General features: G+C 27.3%; 1 protein-coding gene across 3 annotated transcripts in view; it reads right to left on the bottom strand.

The window, feature by feature from the left end:
- Positions 1–445: 445 nt before the first annotated feature.
- Positions 446–14,114, bottom strand: part of Fatp1 (Fatty acid transport protein 1) — a 42,235-nt gene continuing 28,566 nt past the window's right edge. The window contains exons 4-13 of one of the 3 annotated variants that reach the window (XM_076538434.1): positions 13,861–14,011; positions 11,397–11,634; positions 4,934–5,177; positions 4,067–4,268; positions 3,614–3,806; positions 3,258–3,398; positions 3,042–3,179; positions 2,760–2,917; positions 2,463–2,616; positions 446–2,240 (exon numbers count right to left, since the gene is read on the bottom strand). In XM_076538434.1, the coding sequence (XP_076394549.1) occupies positions 2,086–2,240; positions 2,463–2,616; positions 2,760–2,917; positions 3,042–3,179; positions 3,258–3,398; positions 3,614–3,806; positions 4,067–4,268; positions 4,934–5,177; positions 11,397–11,634; positions 13,861–14,011 (1,774 nt within the window). In that variant the 3' untranslated portion in view covers positions 446–2,085. Of the gene's footprint in view, positions 2,241–2,462; positions 2,617–2,759; positions 2,918–3,041; positions 3,180–3,257; positions 3,399–3,613; positions 3,807–4,066; positions 4,269–4,933; positions 5,178–11,396; positions 11,635–13,846; positions 14,012–14,114 lie in introns of those variants that run through there. The other 2 variants (XM_012298562.2, XM_003700295.3) reach the window with 2 other exon arrangements.

Here is a 14,114-nt window from a genome sequence, read left to right as displayed (position 1 = left end):
CGACAAAGTATTAAATTAAAAAATATTTTGTTTATACATTTCACAAATTATAACGTTATGCAATTAAATTACATATTAAATACGTTTACAAAAAAAAATAATTATACGCTTTCATTTATGTGTCTAACAAAAAATGTTAGAATGAAACATATTTATTCAATTATATATTATTTTGTTTCAAGATGTTGTTTTTAATAAACGTAATAATTAAGTAATAAATCAGAATATTAAATTAACGTTTAAAATTTGTTACAATTTATAAATAAGATATTTATTATAACAATGCTTTAAGAAGAACATATTTTAAATTGATTATAAATATTAACACATAAATGAATCATATTTGCACGCTTAAAACAATTCTGTTTATAGTCTATATTTTTTTATCTTAACATATATTTATTAGTACACATCTACATTGTAAAATAAAAATTGTGCAAACAAGTTTCCCATTTTTATTCTAATAAAATTTTATTAATAAAGTTTTCCAAATTATTTAAAAATTTTGTATAAACAATTTAAATTATAAGCAGTTCTTTTAAGCTGTATTGTCAACTTAAAACGATTGAGAAAATGTAGAAGCATCTATCATGTGTTATTAAAATTCACTGTAGTAATACGCGTTTCCTACAATCACATATGTTTAATTATATTAATTCACTTTCAACCTTTCTGCATAATGTAGTACACATTACCATCCACATAATTAATTTTTATGCTGCAGATGTATCCTACATAAAATCATTTACATACTTCCTATTTTAATATTATGTATTTCATAATTTTTTAATAAAGAAGGAAGAATATCCATACACATAATATACATTCATATTATATTTAAATCAATGTATTATGTACATATCAGTGTATGTTTTATTTGGTATTAATACAGTTTGCTATTTTCTTGAACAATAAATTCAATTAAATTTTTGGTTTAATAAATAGTAGGAATGAACAGTAATGAAAAGGAAAATTTCAATAACATGTTTATAGTGCAAAGCTCAAATCAATTGAAACGTTACGATAAATTATTATTTTAACAAATACTTTAAACATTCAGAACGAATTATCTTTTTACAGTATTTGTTACAAATATTTATAGTATTTTTACAATATTAACGATTCCATCGTGTTCATATAGTTTAGTTACTTTATAATTAGTAACTGTTTTTGACTGTTATATAATTTCATCGAAATTATTATAAAAAATTCAAATAAATTATCATGCTCTAAAAAATTTAATAATATGGCTAGAAAATATAGCCGGACGGTAATATATTAGCAGTTTGTAATGGAATGTTTTAACGTGATAAAATATTTATATTTGTCATGTAAAATATATGTACTTTCCACCGAATTTTAATTCTGGAAATTTTCTTTTTATAACTATACAGGTTTTCTATATAATGATATACTATTAACAATAATTTATTTTATGTACTTAATGCTTAATGATAATGGTATAACAACAACAATATGTACTAAAATATAGGTACAATAGTATAACATGTTTATAACAATTCTAGATTTTGAACTAAAAATAATATTCATGTTACAAAATACATATTTCACTTGCGTACTTTTGCTATGTATAATTCCAAATTTAGTACCTTGTATAAATTTACAGCTTTTCAAATTATATGTACGTTTTATAAAATGTGTTGCGAGGAAATTATTTCTTTGAAATATACATTTAGTTGCAGCTTTTATAAATATACGAAAACAATTGTTTTTTATAAAATGCAATATAATTTAAAGATGAAAGATATATTATAGAAATGACTTAAAGCATGAAAACAAAATTATATCGTGTTATTAAATAAAAAATCTTTCATTTTAATATTGATGTTAATATCTTGAACAATAACTGTAATAATTTATGTGAAATATAAATTCATACAAAAGTTAAAAAATAACGGAGTGAAAATCATTACAATTGAAACATTCAATTATAGTGTCACATAAAGCAATTTTTTGATTCTATATAATGAAGATGAAAAGCATCTTTTCACCTAGATGATAAGCTGTAAATAGTTGCAGCAAAAATTGTTCCCATAATTATTCTTTTTCTTTTCAAAGCATAACTTAAAAACGAAGTTTTCCTTGTTGAATTTGTTCGTAAATTTCAGGAGTTAGTAATTGATATCCAGACTTTTCACTTAAATAATATAGTTTGTCTTGTGTTCTTTTAGGATCATATCCATCTTCTATAAGATCTTTCTTCTTTAATTTAAATGTACCTGAAATAAATATTAAAATAACTTACTTTCTAAGTATTCAGAATGACTTTTGAACATATATTATTCTCAAACTATATTTATATACTACAATAGATCCAAAAAATATTTTTAAAATAACGAATGTAGTAGAAATTAAGCGTAATTCTGTTAATAGCAAATTCTATTTATCTACTCTATTTTTGTTAGACAATTGCGGAAGAAGTAATTATTTGTTCCAAGTACCTGTAAGATCAATCTTTGTTAAAATTCTGATGAACTTAGGTACTGCATAAAAGGCTAAATGTTCCTTCAAATCAACTGATAACCGGTTCATATCTAATTCAGAATTTTCATCGTATATTGCCGCCATTCCAGCTTTACCTTCGAGTCCGGGAATCTAATAAAGAATATAAAAAGTTTTAGAAAATTAAAACAAGCAGTTATAACTTATAACTTTTGTAACGAGAAGTTATAAATTTATTCAAGAGTATTTAATTTTTACTTATTTCTATTATATTGATGTTTAAGTATTTTATTTACCTCAACTCCATATACAATACAGTCTTTATAGTTAATAAGATTACTGATAATAGCTTCAACTTCAGATGTTGAAACATTTTCTCCTTTCCATCGAAAAGTATCACCTGTTCTGTCTTTGAAATATAAATAACCCAATTCATCAGCAATTAAAATGTCACCTAATAAAAAGAAAGAAAATTAAAATATTTTTGTACGATTATGATTACATATATAAACAAAATTATTATTTAATAATATTAAACTGTGAATATTAAGAAAAAAATTGTTATGATAAATTTATACCAGATATAAATGCTGAATCTCCTTTCTTGAAGACATTATAGACTACTTTCTTTTCAGATGCTTTCTGATCTACGTATCCTAAGAATGCTCTAGATGGATTATTGGGTATAATTTTTCCAATAAATACACCTGGCTCATCTAAAAATATTTAGAGGAACAAAATTATTAATTTGAACAAAATTATTTATAACTATTTTTATTAAATGCGATACTTACTTGGTTTGCACTCCTGACATAAACCTTTTTCATTTCTTACTAGTTCACCATCCTCATTCACTTTTAAAATAGAAATGGGATAAACTGATGGAATTATTCGTGATACGAAACCAATTGCTCCAACAGTGTTATCAATATTTACTGAAAAAGGATATAATATGTTAATACAAAAAGAAATAACAAAAGCTAATACCAAAGTCATAATAATAATTTGTCTGTAATTTAAAATTATACATGTCCTAAAAATTGAAACTTATAACAAATTTTATTATGATGTCTTCACATTGTTTATAAGATAAGAAGACTCAAAAAACAACAAACACCCATCATTAGTACATAAAGTATTGATTATTTACCAATATTAGCGTTTCCTTCTGTTGCTCCATAAAATTCAGCAACTTGAGGAATATTAAATCGTTCCACAAATTCGGGCCATATTTGTGGTCTTAAACCATTTCCAAACATCAACCTAATTTTATGTTTCTTATCCTCTGGCTTTGGAGGTACAGCTAAAATATATCTACACATTTCACCAATGTACTGACCAACCTAGAAAATAAATTATGACTATTACTTTACTTTGGGGTAATAGTAATTTATACAATTTATATATGTGCTGTAATATTAAATATTTAATTTCATTTGATTTTTAAATATTATTTTAATAGAAGATGTTAGATAAAATTTTACTTTTTCCTCAATAGGTTCACAAAAATGGATCCATTTTGTCTTCCTAAGAATACTCTTATAACTTAGTTTATAAACTATACTTTTATAGAATAAAAGTGTTAAGCAAAAAAGAAACTTACTGTACAGTCATACTTGATACATTCAGTAAAGTAGGCGCTTGCTGAAAACTTTTTTCTAATTACTACTGATGCTCCATAAAGAAGAGCTGCACCAACTGCCATTATACCTCCAGCAGTATGATACAATGGTAAAGGCGTATAAATTCTATCAGAATTTCTGAATTTCGCCATCATAAAAATACCAGCTGACATAAACATATACCTAAAAAAAAATAAAAATTGAAATTACACATTTTCTAATAAAATAGAGTTTTTGTTAGCAAGGAATACAATTAATAACGACGTTTTATTTATATATTAAAGAGTATTCCGAAAATGTTCTCATATTACTATAATTTAAACATTTTATTTAGCAGCAGATATTCGATTTCATAGACATTTGAAAAAAATAGCTAAATTAGAAATCTTTATTATAGAGATTAACATGAATGGTTAATTGAGAAACAACATTATTTACCATAATTATAAACTTTCATTTTTGTATTCTTCGAAATCAATCGTAGCTGCGGACTATATATTCTGGGTCAATATAAGGTAAAAGACATCGAGCAATACATAGAGCAATAAATAATTCTGGACAAACGAGAAATCAATAGGTAATCATTTCCCGTTCGGTCATTATTATTACTTAAATCAGGCGATGAGTTATGTAGTGAATGCATATCACGAATTCAGCAATGTAATATCTAGTTTCACAATTAGTTTAATAAATTTATAGCATACTGAATTAAGATTCAAAAATTAGATTTAGGGATTCAAAGATTTGGAGATTTGAATAATCGGGAATTAGGAAATGACTTTTATATTATCTTGTAGTTAGTAATAAATGAACTATTCCATTAACATAAAAAATCATATATTTCTTACCTAGAATTTGTTATAACAGCAGCTTTAGGAAGACCAGTTGTGCCACTGGTAAAAATATACAATAATTGATCATGATAACAGCCTTTTTCTTGTAGGACCGGCGGAGCCGGGGAAACATCGGCCGCAAGAGCGACCAAATCTTTGTCATTTAAGCTATTTAGTTTTGACGTTTTGGAGTTCGATAAATTACCGATTCTATATAATATAAATTTTGGATCCAACGACTCTGCAATATCTGACAGGGCTGAAACGAAATATCTTTGTTATTTTACAAAACCACATTACGTTTGCAAAAACTATAAAATAACAATGATCAGTTTTTAATCTGCATGATAATGACAGTTTTGTTAATATATCTATTGATTTTAAGAAATCAGAATCCCATAATTACTTGTTCTGAAAATGACAGAAAAATTATAAACAATATACGTAATTGCCGAAATGTCGTTAATAAAATTTACGGATTGTTGCCTTTTTCAGATGAAAATAATTTCATATATATTCAACAAGTTATTAAAAGTTTCTCAGTCAGTAAAATAAATTGGGCATCTAATAAAATGGTAATTAGAATTTCAACGTGATTGTTAACTGCGAAATGTTGAGCTTATGATAGATAAAAATTACTACAAAAAATAGCATTACACTTTATTCCAAATTAGGAATGAAAACATGGCCAAGACATATGCCTTTACGTTGCACATTTATTATGCTACATATGTTATATACCATTAGAATTTATATTTATTAAATAATTAGTAAATTAATCTTCTAATAATAAACTTTCTGAACTAAATCTGAAAAGAAGGTTTTAACTTTTTAGTAATTTAATTGAATATTTAAGGTGATCGAACGTGGTCTTCCATGTTCAACAGAAAAACCCGTTTACTATTATAAATTTATCAAGAAACATTCTCATGAATTTTGAACTGCTATTTTATCTTTTCTATACACCTATATTTATGAATTAACATTTTTTAAAAAATTTTTGTATTATGACACATAATATTACATATGTGGAACTTATAAAGGCTACGCTGTATCATATTATTACAAAAATTATTATAAAGCTCGTTCCTAATGTAAAAGCATGAGGGGTTAGTTAGGCGGTGAAAAAATGTAGCCGCAAGAAACAAAACAGTCATCGACTTAAAGCTTATTTGATTATTTCTTTTATTTCTGTTTTTGTATGGCCTCCAAAGGTCATAATCATCAAATGGATTTTTAATATACCGCGCATTATGCTACGAACCATCTATTCGACTCATTAAAAATAGAAATCGATTGTGTCCAGTTTATTTTCGACGAGAACTACGTTCTTCTATAAACCAATCACGATGATCATCCAAAGTGAAAAGATGTAGATTCAGCTCTAATTAAGAAGAAATGTATGAAGATTATTAGATTATAAGGTTAACTCTAAGTTTTTCCTAGGTGTTTCCAAAATTAAAAGCAAGTGGAAAATTCTGTCCCTACTCTTATCCAAAAAATGTTATCATTGCACATAACATTTATGTAAACATTTATTTAAGTAAGGATTACTTATTCAATTAGAAAATGTCTTGTGCAAACTAAAAGCATAACGTGTGATTATTTCTGAATACTACAACAAATAGCGGAGCTTTTGTTCCCTACATTTTCCCTAAAAAGGGCAATAGTACCAAGCTTGTGCACGACATTGTCACAAAACGAAACGATCACTAACTCGAGGACAAACACTTGGACACTGTTGTAGAGACATCAGGTGTTAATAAGAATCGTAAAAGAACAGGTAGCGATATGCACAAAGAAGAAGCTGAAAAAACGTGTCAATTCACAATTTTATTTCTGTACCTTCTTCTCTGGGTCAATGACTGCAATGTTCCTTGCTGATGGAGCTCTTCGTAACTTTCTAGCATTACAGGCCTGAAATAAGGCCATTTTTATTGTGTAGCTTAAAATTGACTGCTAGGTTGTTTTTGCAAATATTTAACAGTACAATGGAAACTGGTTAGAAATAAGTAAAAGATTAGATTAATTATTAAGAAAAATATGCACTCTTGAGATCGAGGGAAGACCATATTTGTCAAAGTCCCTAGAAAATTAAAAATTTTCGAAGTTTAAACTTGTTAACTTCTGAAGTCCTAAGGCCCAGAATTTTTAAGTTTCAAGTTTCTTAAATTGTAATATTTCAAGATTCCTGGTTTCTACAATCCTAAAATCTGAAAGTTTCTAGTTTCCAAAAATTCTAAACTTTCGAAGTTCCAAAATCTCAGATTTTTAAAATTCCAAAGTTTCAAAATTGTAAAATACTGAATTTCTAAAATTTTAAGGAAGCAATATTCTAAAACTCCAAAGTTTCAAACTTCTTAAATTGTAAATTCGTAAATTTCTTAAATTCTAAAATCCAAAAATTCTAAAATCCCAAAATTTCAAAATGCTAAAGTTCCACAATTCAAGAACTTTAAAACTGTACTTTTCTTTCGAAACATAAAGTTCCAAAATTTTTGCATCGTGGAGCTCCCAAAGACGTTAATTCTACCCTCCTATAAAAATTACTCATTAAAAATACCTTCGATGTTTTTTTATAACAAAGATTTAAAATTGAAATTATTATACTATTTACATAGTTGCTGCATAATGTGAAAACGTGGTAGCTATGCATGTAAGTATGTTCTGTTATGCAACCGTTTATAAAATGGCCCTCACGTCAAATCGACCACGCCACGCAACCGAACACCTAATCTTCTTTAATTCTGGGATAGTTAGTTCTATTTCCTATTATTGCATCAATCATTATGGCAGCCATTATGCGCTGATTGAACTCGCACGCAATATAAATCGAATATCATTTCATTTACGAGTTAAGAGGTCACGAACGATACAATTTTAATCCTGGGTATAAGGTACACCGACAGTAATGTTGGGTATAAGGTACTCAATAGTAACATTTTAAAAGTTGAATTAGAACCCTCTAGTATGTAATGCTATAAATAAAATTTTAGGAAATTGTATAGATACAATATACAAAATGTTGTGATATAATGCGAGGTGATCGTGTCGCTATAGGGAAGCTTGGCAATATAAGGTGTAGCAGTATAACGTACGGCGATATAATATATGATGATAGCTAATATGTGACGGTATAATGTGTAGTAAAACAACGAGTAGCAGTGTAATGTGTGATTATTCAACGCGTGGTAATATAACGCGGGGCGATATAACGCGAGATGATATAACGCAAGGCAATATAACGCGTGACGATATAATATGCGATAATAACACGCATGGTAGTATAATGTGTGATTACACGACGTGTGGTGATATAATACGAGGCGATACAACGCGAGGTTGTATAACGTAAGGCAATATAACGCGTGACTATATAATATGCAAAAATATAACGTATGATAATATAATGTGTGATTACACGACGCGCGATAATATAAGGCGAGATAATATAACTCAAAGCGATATAACGCGAGGCAATATAACGCATGACGATATAATATATAACAGTTTAATGCGTTGCAATATATTGTGTGGTTACACAATATGTAGAAATATGACGTGTGCTGATATAATGAGAGGCGATGCAATGCGTGGCGATATAAAACTTGACTACACAACGCGTAGCTGTACAATGTATTAAGATAAAATAATGTGCATATCATAATTTATACACTTTTCAGTTTATTATAATAAACAGAAACAGGAGTATTCAATGCATCAATTAAAAAAGAAAAGATTACTTTCTAGATAATATTCGTTTACTTCTTATTTTCATAGTGCACAAAATCTTGTTAGAAAGTCAAAATAAACCCCATTAATTTTTAATCCCATTAAAAAATGTAAACTCATACGAGTTTATTCGTTTGAGTGCAGTAAGTAGTTAATAAATACAAAAATTGTAGTAATTTATAATAAAGTAGTTTGTAAATTAAAAGCTATATTGTATGATTTTATGTTCCCTCATCGTCAGAAGAATCCTTCGACTTTTAATGGTCAAATATTATAGTAATATTATTCAAGTATTATTTTATCAATGACAAAATATTGCGTGCACAGTCTATTTAGGGTGTACTTGACCATGTGCATGTTTTGTTCGTACGTAATGTTCGTATGAGCGCATAACCCAACTGTTTCACAATAACTCGATCGTTTAATTTATTAAATTGATGCTGCAGTGCTCCATGGATGCATAAGTGCCGCTGCAAAATGCACTTATAGACTGGTAACCGTGGAAAGACAAATAATGTGCAGTATACAAGGTTCTGCTTTTATGCACTGTGCGAAAAGCAAAAAGCCTGATTCTTTTAGAATATTTAAATCTTATCAAAGTATGAAAAATGTTTTGAAAATCTCTTCTGATTCATTATTCATTGTCAATTATATATTTTTGGGATTTCTAATTTGTTCTAATTTCAAATTATATGTTTCAAGAACTTTGTAGTTTGGAAGTTTAAAAATTGAGAAACTTGGAAACTTATTTTAGTAATTTAGAAATTTGTGAAGTTAGATATAGAAATTTTTAAATGCAGGAATATTCAAATTGAAATGCAGGACAATATAAAAATTGTAACATTCCTAATTTTCCAACGTAGGAATTTAGAAATTCAAAAATTACACTTTACACAGTTAAAGTTACGAAATCTAATAATACTTAATTTTAATTATTTACTGTTTATTTGATAAAAATTGTATATTTTGCTTTATTGCAATTATTAACTTATTTAAAACAACTTTTCAATTAATTCACGAATGCAATTACAAAGCCTCGTTAAATTATACTTACGATTGTTACGAACGATTTCAGTGGTATTTTTATTCTGAATATCAGTTTCAATAACATTTAATCGTCAACAAAAAGCTTTGTATGAAAATAAGGAGGATAAAGATCAACACGTTCAATTATTAATAGCCCGCGTGGTTAACCGGAAATTAAATATCTCCCGAGGGTATAAATATTTCTTCCGTGTGACACGGAAATAAAATAAATTTGCAATAAATTTACCTTAATTAATGTTTTCAATACACTTTATCAATCTATTTTTAAAATACAATCAATAACGTTTATATAGATAACATATCGTTTTTCGTTAAATTTCAATATTTTGGGGAAAAAGTAAACGTATAACAATTATAACTAATGGGTAAGTAGTCATTGAATATCAAATAGCAGTTTTATGGGATTTATCAAAATTAACTGGTACTAACAGATTATCATAAAGAATATGCGACGTCAGATAAATTCGCTATCAACATATCACCAAATTTTTACAGATCGAAATTTCAATAATATGGATATTGAATTCTCAAAACGTAATTAAGTTTTTCATTATGCAGTAATTAATAGTAAATGTCTTATTCATAACGAAATTCCCTTTAATTAAGGATTAAATTACAATTTTTGTCTCTTAATTGAAAATTAAAAGTTGATTTTAACTAAGGATCTTTCCAATTAATAATTATCGTCAATTGATATTTAATACTCTTTACATATATTTTTCAGTTTGATTTCTTACAAGTTACGATTAATTTCACAATTTAATTCTAATTTCCCTAAATTGTTAATTACATTTGTTAATTGCAATTGTTAATTTAATTTCAAACTCAGAATAATATTAATAATCTAACATGGTGAAAGTAAAGTAATTATCTATAACCTCATACACAATATATTGATCTAATTTTCCAAGGAATATATATGGCATATTAGTTTGAAATTTGTGGTTATATGACAATGACTATGCAAATTAATCTTAATGCGGAATAACAGGTTTCTCATTGAAACAAATAATGACTCTACCAATTTACATCTCACAATCAGTACTGCTCATTAGTGAACACTTAATTTTAAATCGTTTGTATTCTAAACTATTTTTAAATTATCAAATCTTTCAAGATACGATGAAAACAGCACGAGATAAGGGTGATTCATTTAAATTCTCACGAGCGATTTCCTAAATTACAGTTCGTTGAACTTCACTATTTCGGTCAGTTCAACCGAGATTTATTTTTCTTGATGAATTCCACTTTTTTAAATCTCTGACTATTTGATAACGATTACTATTTATCTACAAATGTTTTATGAGCACTTATTTAAATATTTTAGTCTGTAACATATGGAAATAATTCTTTCAAGTGCTATTTGTTAGTCTTCCTCTTAGCATATACTCAAACATCGTATTTAATGTTTCTTACATCGAAAGGAAACTGTTGTTATTTACTCTTTACTACAACAAGTCAAATCTTCAAACCTCTTTTAACACTGAAAGTCACTCTAAAGTTATATTTACAAATATTATAAATTAAAATCCTGAAATAGCACTCGTAAAACATTAGCAAACAAACATTGACTATCATACAGTTAGACAAAAACACATCAGATATTGTGTCTTTTGAAATCCCTCATTTCGTACTCAACGACCTAACAATTACATGCGTAATTACATGAACTTTCGTTTTATAAAATTTGTTCACTTACCATCGTTGAAGTCTACACCATAGATAAGTGCTTGACACTTGGACACTTTGATGCTGTGCAGAAGGGAAGTTTTACGAAGATTCGTGTTAATGAGTGGTACTATTATTCCCAGCTTACTCAGCCCCAGCCACAGGGAAACATATTCCACCCGATTTTCCAAAAGTATGCCGACCACATCGCCTTTACGAAATCCATGCGTTTTGAATATGGTGGCAATTTTATTGCTGTAGTCCTCCACCTGAAAATTTTTTGTTATCTGTTTAATTGTAATGAATCATTGCTACTAAAATGTAGTGAAAGAAACACGGAAATGACCGAATGGAATGACTAATCTGAAATTTGCATGATTAGGGTAGTTATTTAAGAACAAAAATAAAAACTGTAACTGTCAGTTTTTAGTTTGCTGCCTTATGTTTATATGCAGGGTATTTAGTATTTACACGTCACTGTTATTATTCACAGTTTTTGTAAGGCATACATTTTGTTATATTTTGTAGTAACTTGGAAGTTTGAAAAGGGGATTTGATAATTTAGAGATTTGGTCATTTTGAAAGTTGGAAATGTACAAAATTGGGGACTTTGGATATTTGGAGATTTGGTGATTTGAAAATATTGGGATTTTGTAATTTGCAAAATTTATGAACTTGGTAACTTAGAAATTTGAAAATTTTTGAATTGGTAGGGCCCTGAGTATTTTTTTGCATCACTATGCATATAGCAAAGTCTCGTGTGTGAATACTCTACACTCTACACATTCCACACAACTTATTTCGGCTCTATATGAGAGTATTATTGAAATTAAGCTAAAAATATTTAATATATTACAACAAATAGAAATATTCACGTCTGCTATATATTTATTGTACATAAAATTCAGAATTGTACGTTCTCACTCAAAATTCTAGAATACTCGCTCCTTTTGGTAAATTCAATTTTGTAATGAAGACCATTCAAACATTATTAGTGCGCATATTTAAGGATATAAACAGCTTCAATATCTCTTGAATGAAAAATATGATATTCTATCGTACAAAAGTACAAAACAATAAAAGACAATTAATATAATATATTAATTTATTTTTACTAAAAAATAGTAGAAACTAAAAGTCGATAAGTAGCTTTGTTATTTAAGAAGTGCGGTAGAAGAGCTTTAATTATTCTGTATTTCATGCTTACAATTAGTAATAACTAATAAATAATTCTCCTATTAATGAAGAATCTGCAAATGGTCTTTCTCAGTCATGAAATTCAATTCTGTAAAAGGAAAAACGAATCACTTGTTGATTATTGCACATGGTTGTTATCATATAAATAGCTACTTATGAATTCATAAGAATCACACATGTTTATAGAAATAAAAGACTGTTTTCTCTAATATTAACAACGTATCGAAATGTTTATAAAATATTAATAGTTATGAATCTTCAGTGAGAACACGTGAAAAATAATTTTATGTAAAATGAAAGTAACAGCACGAATAATTCCACAGTTCTGTATGACAGATCAATGACCTGTGTGCGTTTAAGTATTCCAAGGCTATTAAAGGTTACAAATCCTCAATTTCTTTAGATATATAAAGAGCAACTTTGCTCACGTTATTTGTCTCAGTTTCACCGTAGAAATTGTATGATCACAATTAACAGTTTTTATTCGTTAATGTCTTAGTCATAGGACATTTGCTAGTCAGATCTTTAATTACATGGTAAATGATAACGCGAAAAAACGCGTTCGATGTATTTCACGTGTAATGATACCAAACTATCAGTTTATATTATCTTCTACACAACTCAGAATTTATTTGAAAGGATTATCAATGACTGATACTGATTAGAATTTATTTGAAAGGATTATCAATGACTGATACTGATTAGAATGATGTACAAAATTAGAGTTCATAATATGTAAACACATTGGGCCAAGTTAACACTGACACAAGTTAAAGTTTTGTTAACTATAGATGAAATGAATACGTTGGATGTCGAAAAATCACTTCACCCATTACTCTGAGCAATATGCAATAAGATGATTATTTAACTAACAATTTTGTATAGAAAAATTAAGGAAATGATTATATGATTATTCTTAACAGATATTAAGCTTCAAATTGATGTGATATATATGCTATTTTGGGATAGTTTTATGTCATCAAATCTTGGTATATTTTTAGTGTTCCAAAAATCATTTAACACATCACATTATCAAAAATATTTTTTGCCCTTTTTAATTAAAATTTTGTATTTATAATTTAGATAATGTAGTAAATTTGCAACGGTATACAATTTTCTTTTTTAATTTTGTAATATAGAAAAACAATTGATTATTTTCTTACTGTTATCATTTCTCAGAGTATACAAATTTTTTAATGAAATTATAGAAAAATTGAAATGGTTAGGAGTACTAAGAATGCCTATGAATTTTAATATTATTTTAAAATTTTGTTTGAGAATTACTTTTGTATGTTTACCTGCTGGAACGTCCATTCCTGATCTTCACAGATCAAACAAACTTTATTGGGATGACGATTAAAATTTTGTCGAAATACATCAGCAACACTTCTGTTTTTCCTTTCATGTCCACGAATTGTCCAAAGAATCTTAATGTATCCTATGACGGCTCTGAAATAAAAAAAATACTTATTAATTTAAAAATTTTTTAAAAGTACATATCGTAGTTCGTACTTTCAAGAGAACGTAGAATTCGTATTACTAAATTTAAAAT

The sequence above is a fragment of the Megachile rotundata genome, chromosome 1 (assembly GCF_050947335.1).
Source record: "Megachile rotundata isolate GNS110a chromosome 1, iyMegRotu1, whole genome shotgun sequence".
NCBI classification, from domain to species: domain Eukaryota; kingdom Metazoa; phylum Arthropoda; class Insecta; order Hymenoptera; family Megachilidae; genus Megachile; species Megachile rotundata.
The sequence above is the reverse complement of the archived record's forward strand: the minus strand, read 5'-3'. Positions and strand labels throughout refer to the sequence as shown.